Source organism: Amblyraja radiata, chromosome 5, assembly GCF_010909765.2.
Source record: "Amblyraja radiata isolate CabotCenter1 chromosome 5, sAmbRad1.1.pri, whole genome shotgun sequence".
NCBI classification, from domain to species: Eukaryota; Metazoa; Chordata; class Chondrichthyes; order Rajiformes; family Rajidae; genus Amblyraja; species Amblyraja radiata.
This window is the reverse complement of record NC_045960.1, coordinates 81,931,269-81,952,713: the sequence shown is the minus strand read 5'-3', so window position 1 is coordinate 81,952,713 and position 21,445 is coordinate 81,931,269. Positions and strand designations below refer to the sequence as shown.

Here is a 21,445-nt window from a genome sequence, read left to right as displayed (position 1 = left end):
CGGTTTCCTCCAACATTCCAAAGACATAATTGGCTTCTGTAAATGGTCCCTGGTGTGTACGATAGAACTAGTGTACAGATGATCATTGGTTGGTGTGGACCTGGTGGACCAAAAGGCCTGTTAATATGCTACAACACTAAAACTAAAAAAACTTAAACTAATGATTGCTGCTGCTGCTGCTAATGAAATGGATTTAAAATTTAATAATACTTCTCTGAACTAGTGTGGTACAAAAACCATTGTTTATTGTTAGTAAGAATTTCATTATTATTTAGATCATTTTTCAATAATATCTTAGATGTTCTAATTTTATTTTTTCACAATATCTCATTGATGACAGTTTAACAATTGTCAGGTCAAGTCAAGAGAGTTCATTGTCATATGTCCCAGATAAGACAATGAAATTCTTGCTTTGCATCGGCACAATGGAATATAGCAGGCACGAATACAGAACATATCATATCAGTGTATCCATACACCATTATATAAATATATACACACATCAATAAATAAGCAGATAAAGTGCAAATAGATAATGGTCTATTAGTGTTCAGAGATTTGTTTCAGTTCAGTTTAATAGCCTGATGGCTGTGGGGAAGCAGCTATTTCTGAACCTGGACGTTGCAGTCTTCAGGTTCCTGTACCTTCTACCTGAAGGTAGCGGGGAGATGAGTGTGGCCAGGATGGTGTGGGTCCTTGATGATGATGCCAGCCTTTTTGAGGCAGCGACTGCGATAGTTCCCCTCGATGGTAGGGAGGTCAGAGCCGATGATGGACTGGGCAGTGTTTACTACTTTTTGTAGTCTTTTCCGCTCCTGAGCCCTCAAGTTGCCGAACCAAACCACGATGCAACCCGTCAGCATGCTCTCTACTGTGCACCTGTAGAAGTTGTGTAATAAACATAATATAATTATTGTGTAGAAAGGAACTGCAGATACTGGTTTATACCAAAGAGGGACACAAAGTGCTGGAGTAACTCAGTGGGTCAGGCAGCATCTCTGAGGAAGAAGGGTCCGTCCCAAAACTTCACCCATCCTGTTTCTCCAGAGATGTTGCCTGACCTGCTGAGGTACTCCAGCACTTTGTGTCTATCTATAATATAATTATTACTCTGTAACACCTGTTTTTGTGAATATACTGAAATCTTTGTTTTACTTTAGATTGGTCACATTGAAGGAGACCCAAAGCGAAGGGGTGTGTTCCCAGTGACTTTTGTGCACTTCGTTGCTGACTGAGCTCCCTTTTGGACGTGGAAAGAAACAATTTAAGCATGGTACCACACCCTGATGACAAGGAATGCAATTTTTTAGCTCGATAGCCAAATCACTTCTTATCTGGAAGATGAAATGTGTATTCTTGTTAAAGTTTTTGCACTTTCAGTACAACTGGAGATTCATTTTATAAATTGTAGACTTCTCACATCTGTCAATTTGTTATGGTGCATGTAGGTACTTGGGAATGAAAAGAATGTTATCTTTGGATAGTGAATCACTCGCATCACTAACGCAATTAAAATGTTAAAAATAGGTAGCATCAACAGTGCAGCAAAATTGGAGTACACAAGAAGTTTTTAAAGATTATATAATATAATCCACAAATCAGGTAATGACTTTAGAAAGCATGCTGTTTTGGTGAACTTTGTAACTTGCATAAAGCCTTAAAACACCACTATTAATCTAAAGTAATACTTGTTTCCATACTGATTTTTAAAATTTAATTCCTGTAATTTTCCTAACCGTTCTTAAACATGGGATTCTATGTTGTAAGTATGACTATTTTTCAAAAGGCAGCTAATGAACAGCTATAATATCCAAGAGCTATTCTTCGTGAGAAATTAGTCATGGAAATACATACATGATCATGGGGATCCACTATATATTTTGTACAGTCCTAGTGTTAGCATTAAATAGTTTAATCCAAAATAGTGTTTAACTTGCTAAATCATTTTGGAAAAAAAATTCGATGTTTGCTGCAGACTTATTTTTTAAAAGGCTGCACGGAATTATTGAATCTTTATTATTAAGGACAAAATAATTTGAGAAAATATATGGAAAAATAGTACTGTGCAAAACATTTATAGTAAACCTTCATCTCAAATACTTAATAGCTAGTTTTGAAAAATTAGTATTTTAAATTCTTAGATTTGTTACAATCTTTCTTTTTAAAAGATGTTCTTAATTCCATTGCATAGGAATGCAAATTTGAAAATTATTTTGGTCCAGCAATACAATTAAAAATTGTAGCCTATCACTATTTACACATGTGGCTGTAATTATTGTCAAAAAGCAGGTTATTAACTCTTGTATGCAATACAAATTAATATTGAAGATGTTGACATCATTCAGGTCTATTGCTTTCTTTGAGTGACTAATAGAATCATAAAAACCTCTGGACAGGGAAAACCTTGCTCTCATGTCATTGTCTGTGAGTAGTACTCAGAGCCGAAAATAAATCCTGTTTAGGATGTAGTGTAAAATTGATACAGATATGACAAACTTGGTATTTGTTGCAGAGCAACACTATATATATTGTAAATGTTAAGTCCTATACCTTTACATTTCATTGCATTGATTGACAATTAGATATGTGTAATGTACTGTATATCCCAGTTTTAACATTAGAATTAATTCACAAATACAATAAACTGTTATTAAACCAAAGCCTTCGTAAGTAATGCAGGTCTATAGTGCATATTTTGAACATGAAGCCCAGTAAATCTGCTATTTGAGGCTTCTGGTGAAATACTGTACAAAATAAGGTTAAAAAGGTGTTTAAAAATCCATCCGATGCATCAAGATAGTTTGCTTTGGTTATTAACTATCATTTTGCTACTCAGAAGGTTTGCGAGAAATCAGTTTTATTTCATTAAAGAGTAAAATTGTGAGACGTGTGTCTAATTACCTATTTACCCATATTTCTTCTCCAGTTTAGTTATGTTCAATGGACAAAATTGTTGTTTTGCTCACTAAAATCAGCTCAGATAAAAAAACTTTTTTTCCCTGGGTATATACTGCATTTTGAAACTTCACATTGAGATCAATTTAAAGAACTGACAACACAAACTCAAAAATAAAAAACACTATGCAGCTAAGTGTATACTTCAGAAGCACAGCAAATGTCCATTATCAGTTTCTGCTGTAGAGCTAATAGGACTTGATGTTTCAATCCCTGTAATAAGTCGGCACACTTGCTATTTGCAGTGGGATAGGAATGGTGAAAGGTAGGGTAGGTACGTCATCGGGGTCATCAGGTGGGGACCCTCCTTCTTTGACGTTTCATTGATAAGCCCACAACATCTCCAGAGAGCTCAACGGTGATACCTGGCGTCCCAGTTACACCCCCTCAGTTCCATACCCTCCTGTCTTCATCTTGCAGCCCAATTGTTCTCTCTCCTTTTGATCCAAATCCAATTGCTGCTTTTTTCTGCAGAATTTGATAATGACTTGATTGCTTGTTGGAGGGAGTGACCCCTCACCCCCATTTTCTTTAATAGACTGGTCATAGATGTAGCAACAAATCCCCTGCATCCCACTTCGACAGGGAAAATCTTGGTCTTCCGGGCATTCTGGGAAGCTTCAGTTGCCAGAATACTTGGTCTTTTTCCTCTCATAAGCTTCTTCAACACCATCTTCCCATGGAACTGTCAATTCCACAACGTATGCCAACTTGGCTGTTGTGGACCACAGGACCATGTCTGGCCTGAGTGTTGTAGCCACAATGTCTGGGGGAAACACAAGCCTTTTTTCTAAGTCCACTTAGATTTTCCAATCCCGAGCAGGCTGCAGAATGCTTGCATCCATTGATGTTATCTTGTGCTCTGGAGGTTGGCCTGCTGGTACAAATGTTGTGAAGTAGATATTTCCTGCCGATGTGGGTGGGGAAACATTTGTGATCGTTCGCCTCTGTTCCAGGATTGATGCCAGCTGTCTGAGAACTTGGTTATGCCGCCAAGTGTAACACCCTTGGCTGAGGCTCATAGTGCATCCTGTTAAAATGTGCCTTAGTGATGCAGGTGCTTGGCAAAGGGAGCAAGCGGGATCTTCTCCGATCCACTGCTTCAGGTTCTGGGGTGATGGTAGAACAACATAAGTGGCTCTGATGACAAAACTTAGCCGAGATCCATCCATTTGCCAGATGTCACGCCAGCTGAGTTTCTTCTTTTCCAGGCTCTCCCAGTTGGCCATTGAGACGGCCTTGGCGTGTCGCTCTGCCTCCCGTCTTCTCACCTCCTCCACCACGAGCCGTCTCTTCTGCACTGATGTTGCCTTGTGTCATTGAGGAGCTTTTGGGACGAGCCCGAGCCCGGCTCTCCCGTGTTGGACTTGGCCAACCACATCCCGGAAATGAAGAGCAGACTTAGCACTCTGAACGGCTTCAGATGGTGTCCACTTCCTCCTCGTTACCACTGTTCGAATAACAGTATCTTCAGATTCAGTAAGGGTCATGACCAACCTTGCTTTAGTGCATTTGAACTCTTCCACAAGCCCTGCAATGGGTAATTCCAATTTTCCACTCCCATACAGTCCGATAGCACTTAAGCATCGTGGAAGTCCAAGCCACTGTTTCACATGTGTGCTGATCATTCTTTCCAGCTTTTCCACTTTGTTAATGGGGATTTCGTAAATAGTTAAAGGCCACATAATTCTTGGTAGTATGCCAAATTGGAAGCACCACAGCTTGAGTGTTCCTGGTAGCAAGGTCTTGTTGATGCGAGCTATGTACATGATGGTATACTTTTTCAGTTGTTCAAACTGCTCGGTGTCCTTGAGCTTTGCATCATACCATTGGCCCAAACTCTTCACTGGCATTTCTGAAACAGTTGAAATATGAAAATATGAAATCATTGATCCTTGACTTGACCTTTGACAATGGAGCGGCTTCTGCACTTGCTAGTTAATATTTTGACAAAAATATTCATTATATAATAAAGCTTTTACATACTTTTAAACTGGGTTGAAACAAATCTTTAAATGCATGGTACATGCTTAATTGTCAGTTTTGTCAATAATGACATTCCAGGCGTATTAATAGTGTGTTTGAATCACATTAGGTGAGTGCACTGGGAAGATGAAATCCAGCAGTGCTAAAGCTACATTGGCTGTTAGTTTGTTTTACGTACCGCATGGATTAGTTAATATTTAAAACTGAAATATATCTCCTAAACGTAGCAAAGCATTTGATTCTTGTCGTATTGAAGCATAGTTTACCTGGTTAATTTCCTTTAAAATCATCTTAACTGTAATCTTGGAACTCGTCCATTTGAACAAAAAAAAAAAACAAGTTGTCAAATGTTTTCTTACTTGCAATGATTTTTCCACCATCCTGAAGACATGGGACACATTTGTGAGGTGTAGTTTTCTAACCACCTCCCTTCATTGATGGCCATCCACTGTCCATCCAAGTCACACTGCTCTCAAATGATGAGCACAGGTTTGGCATTGGGAAAATACAGCACTGTATAAGGGCCATACTCAAGTGTACGGGAAACCAGAAAGTATTTGCCTGTGCTGCTGGTCTCACTTTTAAATATTTCCATTCCCACTCCACCAATTGCTCTCGAGCTGCCAAAGCATTTTGGTACCGTTCAGGGTGTCCTTTCTACCCCTGCTCCCCACAGAGAGGCTCAATGCCAAGCTTTCCATTTGAGTCTGCCATCTGCAGATGGTCATAGTTGACGACTAGCTTTTGTTGCGAAACATGCCCTGCATGATTTTAGACATTTACCTGACAAATGTGATGATGCAGAATGTGTATGTCATGTCTTTCCTGCCACTTTTTGCTTTGCTGGATATGAACTTCCAGCTGTTGAGCAGCACTGTTCCAATAAGTGCACTCAAGCTGTCTGTGTTGGTGTTAGGTGTTTAAAGGCTGCTCTCAGTTTGCATTGGATATATAACCATTCAATGTATTCCAAGTTACTGGACATCTTTGCATCTTAATTGTTAGTTACCACAAGTGAATTGTTCTCACCTAATGTCCAAATGTGTCATTCAGATGACTTTTCCAGATCTGATGGTCTGGGACTCTGTTTCTCTCTCCACATCTGCTGCTTGACTTTCTTTCCGTTTCAAGCACTTTTTGTTTTCATTTGTAATTTTATTAATATTTATTTAAAATGTTTGCTATTGATTATTACCTAATTGAGATGCCCCTCAAAACCATAGTTTGCCGTTCCCCATTTTTTCCACCTGGAGAAATCAGACTTGATACAAATAATAATACTTTTGACCTTGAGGGACTAATTTCCACTGCAGATGGCTAAAAAGGCCGTTTTGTTTGTCTTATTGATTGTAACATAATACTTCATTACAATGATGAGTCAATGAAAATTACATTTTGGATGTCCACGTACATATTTTTGTAACTTCTGTGGTAACAAAGTAGAGCAATACACCTTTTCTGTATTTGTTTTATTGCAGTTTCAATTTGATAACACATTGTACTCAAACTGTATATAAATAAGCAGGGAACACTTTGCAGACATACAATGTCATTACTTGGATAACATTAACCTACAATATTTGATTTTTGGCTTAAAAAGTTTATATTTAATGTACATATGGGAGTTATTACTATTAATGCTGATATTCCATAACATTGCATGGTATAATCCTCAATCTAAGATTACAAAAGCCAAATGAAAATGTCACAGTTCCATATTTAATAAGCAAGTTTCCAATACAAATGTTCATGGTTTAGTTACATTTCGGTGACAATCTTATTTTTAATAAATCATATCTACTTCATTACTATGCAGACAATTGCCACAGTAATCACTCGGCATTGAAGATTGTGTGTACTATATTAACCAAAATTAGGGATTATTTTTGTTGTTGAAGTCCATTATTTTTAGTTTTGCTAAAAACATGAATGCTGGAATCTGCAGGTCTCAAACTATAAAATGTGTCACTCCTTCACAGACAAACAGCAGCAGTTGTGATTGCAACAAGGAATAAACCAGAGTGTATGTCATAAGTTAAGAATCCTAATTTAGAAAAATTAATGATATTTTAGGCAATTATCAGGATTTATCTGATGAAAGTGCTGAATCGAAAGCAGTGGATAGGATTTTGCAGATTGTTTGAGCTTGTTCCTGTAACCCAAAAGACAAGAGTTGTTAAATTAGTCTATTTGGCTACCTTAATTATAATTTTATCTAAAATATTTTCTAGGTTTGTTAAGCAATTTTCGTTAAGAAAATGCATAAACCTGTTTTATGATAAAAATAAAATGGTTTGGCTTAATGACATTCACTAGAATTAAAAATTCTTGAACTATTCAATTCCCTCTGCTGGTTTGCTCTGTCTCAGTAACCTCCTGGACATAACCTTTACATTTCTATTCCTCCAATTCTGTACTCTTGCTCATCCCCAACTTTGAGTACCTTGCATCAATTAAATAGCTTAGTTAACTTACATTAAAAGAATGCTTTCTGATGAGATGGCAGTTAGTGAGGTGGGTCATGGATTGCAGACAAAGTTGGGAGAGAGAACAAAATTTAATTGGTCCCTTTTCCCCCAGAAACTGTCTTTATTACCCTGTCAGCCATGTACATATAGCATTTTAGTGTAATGAGAGGAAGAGGAGAGCAATAGTTTCTTTATGCCTCTTTAATCCGTACCTGTACACCTATCTCTCCACCTCATGCCGGTTATATGGCAGCAGGTTGGAGCCAAATGGTCTATCGCAATTTCTATGCTCAATACTCTGACTGATGAAGGCCTTGATGACTGCAGAAAGCCTTCTTGACTACCCTATCTACCTTTGATACCATTTCAAGGAACTATGTATCTGCACTCTTAGATCCCTGTCAGTCACTCTGAAGTCAGCCCTGCCCTGGTTTGACTTCCCAAGATGCAATACTTCACACTTATCTGTATTAAACTCCATTAACCATTCTTCAGCCCAATTGATCAAGATCCTGTTCCAATTTTTGTTGACCATCTTCACTATTTACGGAGCCAACCACTTTTGTGTCACTGCCAACTTACAAATTGTTACTTGTTCATTCTCATCCTAATTGTTAATATAAACCACAAACAATACTCTTGCCAGCACTGATCCCTGAGGCACACCACTAGTCACAGCCATTAAGTCTGAAAAACTTCCGGCATCAACCTCGGCTTATTTTCACGATACAATTCTCTATCCGTTTGGCTAGTTTTCCCTGGATTCCATGCAATTTAACCTTCCTCAGCAGCCTAAGATGGGGTACCTTATCATATGCCTTGCTGAAGTCCATAAAGACAAATATCACTTTGCACTTATCAATCCTTTTAGTTACTTCTTCAAAGATGACATGACTTCCCAAGTACAAAAACCATGCTGACTTTCCCTAATCAGCCCCTGATTCCTATGCATGAATTCACTTCCTATGTATGAACTAAAAAAGTGTTTGCAGATGGTTCTGAGGAATCACAATTAGTTGCCAAACAGGGAGGGATAATCAAACTGTGCCATTCAGTAACTTATGACATGAATAACTTTGTATTAGCTCATTCAAAATGCACAAGGCACCAGTTCAATGAATGTACCAAACAAAAAGGAAGTGTACATTTAGACCAACTTGTTACAAGTGAAACTGTGGTTCCTGGACTGATTTAATTGTTAAATCACTCCTGTAAATAAGCATACTGTAAAACAAGCACAGGAAGTGGGGAGGGGAAATGAAGAGGGGTTGTTAAGACTATTACCAAACTGTTTCTCACCAAGCTATTGCATTGATACAGGCAGATACTGTACTCTGTCTGGTTTCCATCGGTGGTTTTTATAGCTAGGAGGCTTTTTCCCATCCCGAGCCCATCATCATAACAGATCACTCGCACTATTAAATACAATGGATGCCTGTGCACAATGTCCTGCCAAAAAAAAAGTTAGAAAAAACAATTTTCCTTTTAGATCGCTTGATTATCTTTACAATTTTTATTTTTAAAGAGAAATGTATTTATATTTTCATAACTCAATTCAAAGCGATTTTCTTAACATTATTCATTCTTAGAATATGGTGAACACTAGCAAGGCCAGCACTTTAACCACCCTTAATTGCGATGAGAACATGATGATCAATTTTTTATTTCATAATCTTTGTATTTTTAAGACAAAAGGGGTTTGAGAATTTTTTTTTTCCTGGCTGGGAGAAAGCAAGGACTACCTGAAATTGGAGAAGTCAATGTTCATACCACTGGAGGGACGAATTGACTAGGGAGCTTATCAAAGTCTAGATACACTACATCCACTGGCTCCCCTTCATCCATTTTACTTGTCACATCTTCAAAAAATTCCACAAGATTAGTCAAGCATGATTTTCCTCTCATTTTGTTCGGATTAATCAATAAAATACATGGTTATTTACAATGTTTTGTCAATTAAATGACGCATTTGCTTTACCCGTCTTATGAGGAAATCTGGAGTAAAGAGACAATTTATGAATTGGGTGTAAACTGCCCAAGCGAAATACGAGGTGCTGCTCCTCCAATTTGCAGTGGGACTCTGGCCATAAAGGAGGCCCAGGACAGAAAGATCGGATTCGGAATGGGAGGGGGTGTTGAAGTGCTGAGCCACCAGGAGATCAGGTTGGTTAGTGCGAACCGAGCAGAGGTGTTGGGCAAAGCGATCGCCAAGCCTACACTTGGTCTCACCGATGTAGAACAGCTGACAACTAGAGCAGCGGATGCAATAGATAAGGTTGGAGGTGAACCTCTGCCTCACCTGGAAAGACTGCTTGGGTCCTCGGATGGAGTCAAGGGGTGAGGTAAAGCGACAAGTGTAGCATTTTCTGCGGTTGCAAGGGAAAGTACCAGGGGAGGGGGTGGTTTGGGTGGGAAGGGACAAATTGACTAGGGAGTTGCGGAGGGAGCAGTCTCTGCGGAAAGCCGAAAGGGGAGGAGATAGGAAGATGTGAGCAGTGGTGGGAACCCATTGGAGGTAGCGAAAATGTTGGAGGATTATCTGTTGCATGTGACGGCTGGTGAGGTGGAGGTTGAAGACAAGGGGGACCCTATCCTTGTTATGAGTGGGGGAATGGTGAGTGAAGCAGAGCTATGGGATACAGAGGAGGCCCTGGCGAGAGCCTTATCTATAGTCGAAGAGGGAAACACCCGTTCCCTAAAGAATGAGGACATCTCCGATGCTTTGGTTTGGAACACCTCATCCTGGGCATAGACGGAGGAATTGGGATTAGGAGATCGAGTCCTTACAGGAAGCAGGGTGGGAAGAAGTGTAGTTCAGATAGCCATGAAAGTCAGTGGGTTTGTAGTAGATGTCGGTCAGTAGTCTGTTACCTGCGATGGAGATAGTGAGGTCTAGAAATGGTAGGGAGATGTCGGAAATGGCCCAGGTGAATTTTAGTACTGGATGGAAGTTAGTGGTGAAATGGATTAAGTCAGTGAGTTCTGCATGGGTGCAGGAGGTAGCACCAATGCAGTCGTCAATGTAACAGAGGTAGAGTTTGGGGATAGGGCCACGGTACGCCTCAAACAAGGATTGTTCGACATACCCTACAAAGAGGCAGGCATAGCTGGGGCCCCTGCGCGTGCCCATAGCTACGCCTTGGATTTTAGGAAATTGGAGGAGTCAAAGGAAAAGTTGTTGAGGGTAAGGACCAGCACAGCTAGGCGGAGGAGAGTATTTGTAGACAGGGATTGGTTGGTTCTGTGGTCGAGGAAGAAACTGAGGGCTTTAAGACCCTCCTGATGGGGGATGGAGGTGTAGAGTGATTGGGCATCCATGGTGAAGATGAGGGAGTGGGGGCCTGGAAAACGGAAGTCATGGAGGAGATGAAGAGTGTGTAAGATGTCTTGGACATAGGTAGGGAGGGATTTGACCGGGGGGGGGATAGGATGGAGTCGAGGTATGTGGAAATAAGTTCAGTGGGACAAGAATGAGCAGAGAAATTAGGTCTGCCAGGACAGTCAGGTTTGTGGATTTTGGGGAGAAGGTAAAATCGGGCCGTGCGGGGCTGGGAACGATGAGGTTGAAGGCTTGGGAGGACATGAAGCCCATGATGGTGTTTGAGATAAGGTAAAGTAAGTTGTTTGAATTAAGCCAATTTAAGAAACCTGAAATTAAACTTCATACTTGTGGCTGATTTTCAGTGTCAGAGGTTGACTAGCAATACTTTGTGCTATTAAAGTACAGCAGACAAGACTTGACTTTCTGTGGTGTGGTGAGTGAGACTATGTTATTCTCCTCCCATTGTGCTTAAAATATAGAACATCTACTGCCTCCAGTGCTATTACAAAATCAGTAAATGAAGGCACCCTCGGTTATTTAAATCTATATCTTTGAACATCCCTTGTGGGTAAAACACAAATATTGATATTGTTAATTTATCATTTTATAAATTTATTCATGATCATCTGTGAATCCTTTCATTCCATTCAAAATATTCTTACGATTTTTATGGATGATAAAGCTTTATGTGTTATCTCCCTTTAGTTATGATGGGCCCGGATTTGTTTGCAAATTTCTCTAGGTGTTCTTGCAACCCATAAATTATTGAAAATAATTTTACAGCATATTTTAATTTAAGAACTTTGGTTTGTTCATCCAGAATTATAACTAAACTCGTGTCCTCCCATGAGATTTAAAGCAAAGCATTCATTTTGGTTTCTTTTTCCCCCTATCAAATCCTGTGATCTATGAATTTAAATGTTTATCCTAATAACTCCATTTGGCAGAAATGCTTTGAGAATCAACAGTTTTCTTGTGGTGAATTAAAACTGTCTTATGCCACATTTCCAAATCATGAATTTATCTCCTGTCACTTTCACCATCCAAAAATTGCATTTAGGCTTTAAATTTGCTACTTTTGAATTCAGCAATAAGACTTCGGTTGTGCACGATCAGTTTTTTTAATATTCTATAGATGATGCACAAAAATTGTGAACTTAGACAGAACTTGTATAGAGAAAAATAATAATATTAACAAATTGTAACTGGAACAGCTGCATTTTCCTTGTGACATATACAGAAACAGAAGAGTTAACAAGATCTCTATGGCCGTTACCTGGAAATAGTACAACAATTCTTACATATATTGTTGCTAATGTGGGAAGAAGTTTTTTTCCTAAAATTGCTGTCAGCACACACAAGTCTCTACTTGGGTATTTGATGGTAATTGGCTTTTAGGAGTGCATCAGGTAATCATATCACTTCAGTCCAAGATTTTTTAAATAATAATTTGCTCGCTCTCTCTCCCTGCCAGATTTAAAGTTTAAAATTGCAGTTGGTAGGAAACACTAGTGTACTTGACAAGTCTAAAAATCTGTATCATGCATCAGGGAAATCTCAAACTCATGCTCCATCACAAAGTGATTACTGTTTTAAACATTGATCTCTTTTTTTTCTACTTCTCGTAGTTTATCATGTTATAACAAAATGGACAGGAAACATTAATCTACTTACAAACTGATCAGAGGATGCAACTTTGATACCATATTTAGAAACGCACAAAATACACTCCTCTTCTGATGGAGTAAATGGTAGCTTTCCATATTGCTGTAATAAAAAGAGCAGACAATTGAGAGAAATCTGACAACAAAAACAGATGGAGGCACAAGAGGCTGCAGAAACTGGAATAATGAACAAAAAGCAAAGTGCTGATGGAACTCAACAGGCCAGGCAATATCTGTGGACGGTAATGGAGACACATTTTGGGTCGGGGCCCTTCTTGAGACAAAACCAAACTGCTGTACAAACTAAAAAGAAGAGTCCTGGCATAAAGCATTGTCTCCATTTGCACCCAGGGATTTTGCCTGGCCAACTGAGTTCCTCCCACAATTTGCTGAGATCTAAAAAACAAATGCACAATAATACTTCATTTTTGCTGAATAAAACCACTAATATTCAATTTTGGACAATAAAAAGACCTGAGGAATCCAAATGTGATTCTTCAATAAAACTGGACAGCGTTTCAACCTCAAATTTGGAAGAAACAATAATAGCGAACTCTCACCCCATTCATTTCTATTCAATGAAAACAAACGTGGGCTCTGTGTAGAATTTCTAAAATGCTGTATGTTTTTGAGCACCAACCAGTTCTGGCATTAAAAAAACGCTAAGCAGTTGTTGGCAACAGGTCCTTCTGCAGTTGTACAGAGCCCTAGTGACACCACACCTGGAGTATTGTGTGCAGTTTTGGTCCCCTAATTTGAGGAAGGACATTCTTGCTATTGAAGGAGTGCAGCGTAGGTTTACAAGGTTAATTCCCGGGATGGTGGGACTGTCTTATGCTGAGAGAATGGTGCAGCTGGGCTTGTACACTCTGGAGTTTAGAAGGATGAGAGGATATCTCATTGAAACATACAAGATTGTTAAGGGTTTGGACACGCTAGAGGCAGGAAACATGTTCCTGATGTTGGGAGAGTCCAGAACCAGGGGCCACAGTTTAAGAATAAGGAGTAAGCCATTTAGAACGGAGATGAGGAAACACGTTCTCACAGAGAGTGGTGAGTGCGGAATTCTCTACCTCAGAGGGCGGTAGAGGCAGGTTCTCTGGATGCTTTCAAGAGAGAGCTAGCGGAGTCGGGATATGGGGAGAAGGCAGGAATGGGGTACTGATTGGGGATGATCAGCCTTGATCACATTGAATGGCGGTGCTGGCTCGAAGGGCCGAATGGCCTACTCCTGTACCTATTGTCTATTTCCCTCTCCCTCAAACTTAGTTATGTGAACTGAATAAATAAACCTAAAATAACCTTTTCTTTTGCTTCAACTATTCATTATGTTAGTAAATTCTACCTTTTCCCAATCACAAGATCACTGGTAAGCATTATTTTTAACCGAATAACTGGTTTGAACTGATTAGGTTATATATTGCCCATATGTGGAAATGCTCACTGGTAATCAAAACCGCTCATTAAGTATTTGGTCATTTGAAGGGTCTTAATTTTCGATATACACCCAGCCTGTTCCTGACTGATCTCTGGCATCATCTTGCACATTTCTATGGATGGAAGTGATGAGAATACTGTCAAAATACTAAATTAAAAATAATGGAAATTGCTGGAAATGCTCATCAGGTTAGGCAGCACCAGTGGAGAAAACAACAGTTAATGTTTCAGAAAATAGGTCATTGAACTAAAACTCTCTCTTGCCCCACAGGTATTGAAATTATGCAAAAGTAAATATTCATGGGGAACAAGTTAACAAATATTCTTTAAAATGTCATTACTATACCTGTGCCAAATCAATATAATTAATCAAATCTTGTGGTCCTTGAAGACATTCGACTAAACTGGCTTTTAAGTTTTCGATAGCACCCAAATACTTCACTCGGAATTCATTGCACGTGTCAAAGTTACTGTTACTCTGACCTGCAATCAAAATGCATAACCATTGTTTAATTTTTGTTGCAATGATTAGTAATGATAAAGTCACAGTATTATTTTAAATCATGCAAAATTAACATAAATTTCAACAGTAAGTATACTTAATTCCTTAATTAGCATTGCAGCACCTGGAAAATTCGAATGAGACGTGTGAAATGTGCTACTTATATGCAGTGCTTCCTTAATCTTACTGTACAAAACCAAGGAATTGTAGTACAATACCTGAACTCTTTGTGGAATCTGTGTCAAGGCTAGCCACCGTACTGGATCTTGAAAGGCCACCCAGACTGGAATCTACTGACTGAGAAGAAAAGACACGAGTGATGTTGAGATATTTACATTTATAAATTCACAACTGCAACATTAGAGACCCACTGAAACAATATCTTGCATCCCAATTTATCTTTATCCAAATGGCACTTGTATTAAGGGACAGAAGTTTAGGGGTAACATGAGGGGGAACTTCTTTACTCAGAGAGTGGTGGCTGTGTGGAATGAGCTTCCAGTGAAGGTGGTGGAGGCAGGTTTGTTTTTATAATTTAAAAATAAATTGGATAGTTATATGGATGGGAAAGGAATGGAGGGTTATGGTCTGAGCGCAGGTATATGGGACTAGGGGAGAATACGTGTTCGGCACGGACTAGAAGGGTCGCGATGGCCTGTTTCCGTGCTGTAATTGTTATATGGTTATTAGAACCAGATTATAAAAAGCAAAACCAAGAGAAGGGGAGCATTAATATTTTCATAAATGTGGAGAGAATATTCCATATTGCATTATTTGAAGATCGACTAAATGAGTAATGGCTATTAGCACATCACTCATTTACTTCACTTCTACAACTTAAATTTAGAGGTTTGGAACGGGAAAGAAGGAGAATTGGGCCATTTGGCCCTCTGCTCCCACATCATCATTCAGTAAAATCTTTCATGTCAACAGTTCCCTACACTAACCCCATATTCTTTGATTCCTTTAATATCTAAACACCTATTCAACTCTAAATATACTCAACAAGAGAATTCTAAAGATTCGTCATTGTCAGGGTTAAGAAATGTCTTATTTATGCAGAGGAAATATGTCCGCATCTATTCTGCCAAGTCTCATAAAAAAAATTCTATGCATATGATCATCTGTCATTCTTTGAAACTTAAAAGTGCATAGAGATCTGTTTGATCTCTCCTTAGAGGATAAACCATCTCAGGGACCAGTCTGACCAGCCTTGTTACACTTCTTTCCTTTAACACATTCTTTAAAATACATCATGTAGAACAAGCCATTGGTCATCTGCCGTAACATAATCTAATTTTCATTTGATAATGTTTGACAAAGTACTTGGGAATGTTAATCGTGCTATATCAATGTAAACACAGGTGGGCCTTCAATGTTTGATAGGAATCAATATTTCCTAATTGCAACTGTCAATAAATCTCAAGTCAAGTTTATTTGTCACATACGCATATGAGATGTGCAGTGAAATGAAAAGTGGCAATGCTTACGGATTGTGCAAAAAAAACTACAGAACAGAATCAGTAATTACATATTGTGAGAAAAAAACAGCGATTTAAAAAAGACAACACAACAGTAAATTGGTACAGTAAGTTAGTCCCTGGTGAGATGAGAGTTTAGTCCAAATGGCCTGTGGGAAGAAACTCCTTCTCATCCTCTCTGTTTTCACAGCATGACAGCGGAGGTGTTTGCCTGACCATAGCAGTGGAACAGTCTGTTGCTGGGGTGGAAGGGGTCCCCCATAATGTTGTCCTATATTTAATACCTCAAGGGATGGAGTGCACTAGACATTGAGCATCTCAGCAAAACTTCAAGTAATAACCACCAAACCAACTGAGCCCAGTGTCTGTCCCCATGTTTTCAATAGACATTCTATTTTGGGGCATAATATATGAATATTATTTTCAAATTAAGACTGTAGCCAAATGTCATTTTTTTTATTTTTATAAAAGACAAGCCAATTGATATTGAACTCATTTAAAAATCCCTAATTTTCTTTCCTGAAGTCACCAATACTTGGTGAGAAATATTTCCTGGGATACCTGTTCAGATCACTAAGCGAATCCATCAAAAAGACAGACATCAGTCTTCACCTGGACACACATGCATTTTCCCATAACGGTCAGTAGATGGCGGGCAGGAGTAAAAATCTCTGGACTGATTTCCCTTGCCAGGAGTTTGAAGCATCCCAACCAATCGCCGAAAATTCAGAACAGATGCTTTTGGCACAACTTAACATCACCAAGGTAACAAAAGCATCAAGGTACCAGTGTCTGAATGCAATAATCTCACTATTTCCAGTCTCTGCAATGGTAGAAGTGAATTTGACAGTGCAATGTTTATAATTTATTGTGGACAACAACGACCAGGTTCTCAAATCCATTGCAGAAACCATCAGCATGGGAATCAGCAGCTGCAGACGAGAACGCCCCACCACCCAGATGATCACCTTCGTGAAGGCCGGAGTGCAGCTGCCAAGAACCACAGCAGCCAGGAATCCATCAGGAATCCTGGCAACTGCGCAGGACTGGCAGCTTTCCGTAGACCTGGTGAAACAGCTGAAGTTCCCACAGCACATTGCCACGACCACCCTGAGGCCAGATATCCTCCTGGTCTCAGAGGCGACCAAAAACATCGTCTTGTTGGAACTGACAGTGCCGTGGGAGGACCGTCTGTAGGAGGCCCACGAGAGGAAGATGGCCAAATATGAAGAACTGGTCATAGACTGCCGCAAGCAGGGCTGGAAGGCAAGGTGTATGCCCATCGAGGTTGGCTGCAGAAGTTTTGCAGGGCAATCGCTCTACAAAGCCTTGAGTGCACTGGGCATCAATGGAGTGGCGAGGAGAAGGGCCATCAAGAACACCACAGAGGCAGCGGAGAAGGCCTCGAGATGGCTCTGGATCAGGAGAGGAGGTCCATGGGGAGGAGCGAATGTCACCTGAACACAAGTCGTGGTCTGATCAACCACGGCTGGGTCGCCTGGGTGAGGGTGTCTGATGTTGAAAGACCCGAAACACCCAATGACCCCAGGTTACATCACTGATGATGTGTTCAGGAGCAGCTATCATTGTGTTTAGGTTATTTTAAAGAAAAAACACGATTTTCATTGTGGGGGGGTGGGATAGGGGTGCAGGTGAGGAGTGGGGGAACAGGGGGATAGATGGAGAGGAGGGGGTGGGGTGAGGGAGGGGAAAGTGGGGGACAGGAGAGGTGGTGGGGGGGGATATAGAGGAGGGGGAAGTGGGGGGGGGGGGAGATAGAGGGAGGGGGAGTGGGGGCGGAGGGAGATTGAGGGAGAGGAGGGCAGTGGGGGAGGAGGGGGGATAGAGGGAGGGAAGTGGGGAGGCTGGAAGTTGGGGGGAGTACATAGATACATAGAAAATAGGTGCAGGAGTAGGCCATTTGGCCCTTCACCGTCATTCAATCTGATCATGGCTGATCATCCAACTCAGTATCCCGTACCTGCCTTCTCTCCATACCCCCTGATCCCTTTAGCCACAAGGGCCACATCTAACTCCCTCTTAAATATAGCCAATGAACTGGCCTCAACTACTCTCTGTGGCAGAGAATTCCATAGATTCACCACTCTCTGTGTGAAAAATGTTTTTCTCATCTCGGTCTTAAAGGATTTCCCCCTTATCCTTAAGCTGTGTCCCCTTGTCCTGGACCTCCCCAACATCGGGAACAATATTCCTGCATCTAGCCTGTCCAACCCCTTAAGAATTTTGTAAGTTTCTATAAGATCCCCCCTCAATCTCCTAAATTCTAGCGAGTATAGGCCGAGTCTATCCAGTCTTTCTTCATATGAAAGTCCTGACATCCCAGGAATCAGTCTGGTGAACCTTCTCTGCACTCCCTCTATGGCAATAATGTCCTTCCTCAGATTTGGAGATCAAAACTGTATGCAATACTCCAGGTGTGACCCTGTACAACTGCAGTAGGACCTCCCTGCTCCTATACTCAAATCCTTTTGCTATGAAGCTCCTATACTCAAATCCTTTTGCTATGAATCAAACCCTTTTGCTATGAGGAGTGGGGGATTGAGGGCAGTGGTGGAGTGAGATAGGGGGAAGTGAGGAGTGGGGGAGCAGGGAGAGATGGAGAGGAGGGGGGTAGGGAGGGGAGATGGGTTATGGAGGGAGATGGGTTATGGAGGGAGTGACTGAGGGTAGGGGAAAGGAGAGGGAGGGAGGGAGAGAGGTGAGGGAGTGAGGGGGGGGGAGGAGGGGAAAGAAGAGGGAAGGTGAAGAGGAGGGGGAGGGAGTGCTGGGGATGAGGGGGAATGGAGAAGGTAGGGGTAGGAAGAAGGATGGCGTGGCGTAGTTGGGAGAGGGTTGCCATGACTCGCGTCACAACAGGGATCTCTGGCATCAAAACGGGAAACCCTTCAGCCGCACCTGCGCAGTTGGGGGCTATGGGTGAGTGGTGGAATATTAAGTTGGAGGAACGGGGCCCACTTGGTCCAGTAGTATCTAAAGATCTGTCCATCTCTGTTTTGAATAAATTGAGTTGTACAGGTATTGAATTCCCTGAAGAAACCTCGATTTTCTGTTCAGAATGGTCATCCATTGACTCTAACCTCTGGTTTTAAACACTGCTGCTGTGAGAATCATGTCCAGATCTACCCTACTTTGCAATGTCTATTGTATAACCCACTCAATCTCAATTTACACAAATAACATGCAAATATAAATCTTCCATAAAATTGTACTGGAAATTCTACAGCAACCTCTTATATATGGCATCAGAAAATGTGGGTACTTGGATCTCTTATAAACCATACTGTTTTACTTTCAAACATTACAGGTAGATAAGAAACAGTTCTTTAACCACCATTACTATTTTTGTAATAGCAATACAAATTAAAACAACAATATGTAGTATTACCCCTTTGACATCAATGAACAAAGCATAAAGGGTCTACCGTGTCAGTGTAAACCTACCTTGCTCTTCGTGCTGATCTCACTGCCTTGAGAACTGCTGCTGCTGTGGCGTTTCTTGCCTTTCCGAAACATATCTCATCGTCTTTACATGTATCAGATAAACAGAAAAACATCATTCGTCACACATCATCGACTCTGGATGATATTATTTCAACATGACTAATTATACCCGAGATTTAAATAAATTGTCATCAATATAGAGAGCTGAAACCAATGGAATTGAGGGGGAAGGCACAGGGAACTGTGCCTCAATCTCAACTCATACAAATAATATACAAATATATACTTTACATGAATGTGCATTGCTCCTTCTCTATAACGTTGTCATAATTATTCGTGAGCTGCATGAGAGTGTCGAGATTCATTGGACTCCTTAGGTGCGTTGATCAGCATGAGGAGATTCCGATTCTGGACAATTGTGTCAGAATTACAAAATCCATTTTACACTATGTTCATAGTCTCAGTTAAAAATCCATCCGCAGTTTGGACGAAAATGTGACCTTGATGTCACATTTGATCCAAAGATGAGTTTCAAGCCAATTTTACAGTGACGGTGCTTGTTTCTACTTTATTTATGTCTGGATCCACCCAAGACTTTTTATCAGTTGTTGAAATCTTTTTCCATGCCTTTTCTTTCTAGACGACAATTCCAATGCACTGGCCACTTGCTCTGCTCTTCGCAAAACTTTGCTGTCGGTGCCCTTGATAAGTCCTATTCATTCACAGCATTTGTGCTTGATGCCATATACCATCTCCCATTGAAGAATTCTATGATTTTCACCCATATTTTCCAATCCCTCCTGTCCTCAACTCTCTCCATTTCTGTCGGTTCCTTCTTTCCCATGAGATTTCCATGCTCCTCCAATTCTGGACCCCCACTTTACTAGATATAAACCACTCTCTCTAGTCTGCACTCTTTGCTGAGAGCCTAGGCTCTGGACTTCCCTCTCTAAACCTTGCTTTTCTCCTTTGAGAAGCTCATTAGAACATACTTTGCCAAAGTTTTCATTTGCCTTTGGTGGTAAATTTTATTCTAATAAATGAACGTTGAAGCATCAATGTGATGCATTAATGATTCCAAATCATGAATGAAAGCTGTTATTTTCAATTCCATTTTCCTAGCTGTTCCCCAATGCATTCCAAAAATTAATCGTTCTCAATCTTGAATACATTCAATGTTTTTACCTCAACAGCTCTCTGGGGTAAAAGTCCATGACCTCAGAGAAAAATAAAATAGCATACCGTCTCCATCTTAAATGGACAATTCCTTAGTCTGAAATTGTGGTTCCTCGTTCTATAAAGTGTGGGAAAACATCCTCAATATCAAGTTTATTCGGAATATTAAGCTTAAAATGCCATTCTTTTAAAATCCAATAACTAAAGGTCACACTTTAAAATGTTTCCAAGTTCATTTATGTAACTTTTATATAAAAGTGTATTCATTTATTTAATCCTTTAAAGTTCATGATCACTCTTCCTCAGAGGATTCTTCCCCAGAAACTGTATTCTATTGCCTCAACACAGATGTAAAACATCATGTTCCTCGCCGGGTCCCTGGCTTTGTTGCCAGAAGCGGTCCTGTCCTGTCCTGTCCTGTCCTGTCCCCGCTCTCACCAGCTCTTAGCTCCGGACAAATTGATTCTATGTTGTAACCGAGCTCACTCTCTCTCGCAATTCTGCTCATGGTCGTCCTGGTCCTCACCCCTGGCCTACGCTGCCCTCCCGGCCCTCAAATAGGCGGGTAGAGATCACACAAGATGTGCCGCAAGGAACTGCAGATGCTGGTTTACACGGAAGATAGACACAACAAGCTGGAGTAACTCAGCGGGACAAGCAGCATCTGTGGAGGAGGAATAGGTGACGTTTCGGGTCGAGACCCTCCTCAGTCTGAGAGTCAGGGGAGGGAGACTAGAGATATAGACGGTGATGTTTGTGTTTAAACTCCCCGGTTGAGACGGGACGACAAACACTCTTGCATTAGACCTGGTTTCTCACCACATCAGCAGAAACACCGAGACCCGCTTCAAACACAGGGCCGAGACCCGCTTCAAACACAGGGCCGAGACCCGCTTCAAACACAGGGCCGAGCTGTTGAACAGCGGCTCCTCCTCCTCCTGAAGCGGCGGCAGCGGCGGCGGCGGGACCGGACCCTGGAGCTGAGGAACGTT

The 21,445-nt window shown here is 40.7% G+C and overlaps 2 protein-coding genes across 5 annotated transcripts in view; one reads left to right on the top strand and one right to left on the bottom strand.

Annotated features, from left to right (window-relative positions):
- asap2 (ArfGAP with SH3 domain, ankyrin repeat and PH domain 2) overlaps positions 1–2,884 on the top strand; it is a 144,773-nt gene extending 141,889 nt beyond the window's left edge. For both annotated transcript variants that reach the window (XM_033021619.1, XM_033021618.1), the window contains one exon: positions 1,161–2,884. In XM_033021619.1, the coding sequence (XP_032877510.1) occupies positions 1,161–1,235 (75 nt within the window). In that variant the 3' untranslated portion in view covers positions 1,236–2,884. The remainder of the gene's footprint in view (positions 1–1,160) is intronic.
- On the bottom strand, positions 22–21,435 carry itgb1bp1 (integrin subunit beta 1 binding protein 1). 3 transcript variants are annotated; one of them, XR_004412065.1, is made up of 9 exons: positions 21,273–21,435; positions 19,278–19,359; positions 14,553–14,631; positions 14,179–14,315; positions 12,406–12,498; positions 8,709–8,858; positions 6,483–7,093; positions 133–142; positions 22–33 (listed from the first exon to the last, which is right to left on the bottom strand). XR_004412065.1 is itself a non-coding variant. In XM_033021622.1 (8 exons), the coding sequence occupies exons 3-8, from the start codon at positions 19,347–19,349 to the stop codon at positions 7,022–7,024; spliced, it is 603 nt and encodes a 200-aa protein (XP_032877513.1). In that variant the 5' UTR covers positions 19,350–19,359; positions 20,520–20,571; positions 21,273–21,413; the 3' UTR covers positions 6,396–7,021. The 3 variants fall into 3 exon arrangements, 2 of the variants coding, with proteins under 2 accessions (XP_032877513.1, XP_032877512.1); XM_033021622.1 differs by lacking the exons at positions 22–33; positions 133–142 and adding an exon at positions 20,520–20,571 and having other exon boundaries at positions 6,396–7,093; positions 21,273–21,413; XM_033021621.1 differs by lacking the exons at positions 22–33; positions 133–142 and having other exon boundaries at positions 6,396–7,093.
- Positions 21,436–21,445: the final 10 nt, after the last annotated feature.

Excerpts from the sequence above, each read along its gene's own strand:
- itgb1bp1 (XM_033021621.1), bottom strand. The coding sequence starts at position 19,349 with ATGTTTCGGAAAGGCAAGAAACGCCACAGCAGCAGCAGTTCTCAAGGC. Across the intron at positions 12,499-14,178 it reads ATTATATTGATTTGGCACAG|CAATATGGAAAGCTACCATT; the intron begins GTATAGTAATGA and ends TTTTTATTACAG. Across the intron at positions 7,094-8,708 it reads TGTATCAATGCAATAGCTTG|GAACAAGCTCAAACAATCTG; the intron begins GTGAGAAACAGT and ends TTTGGGTTACAG.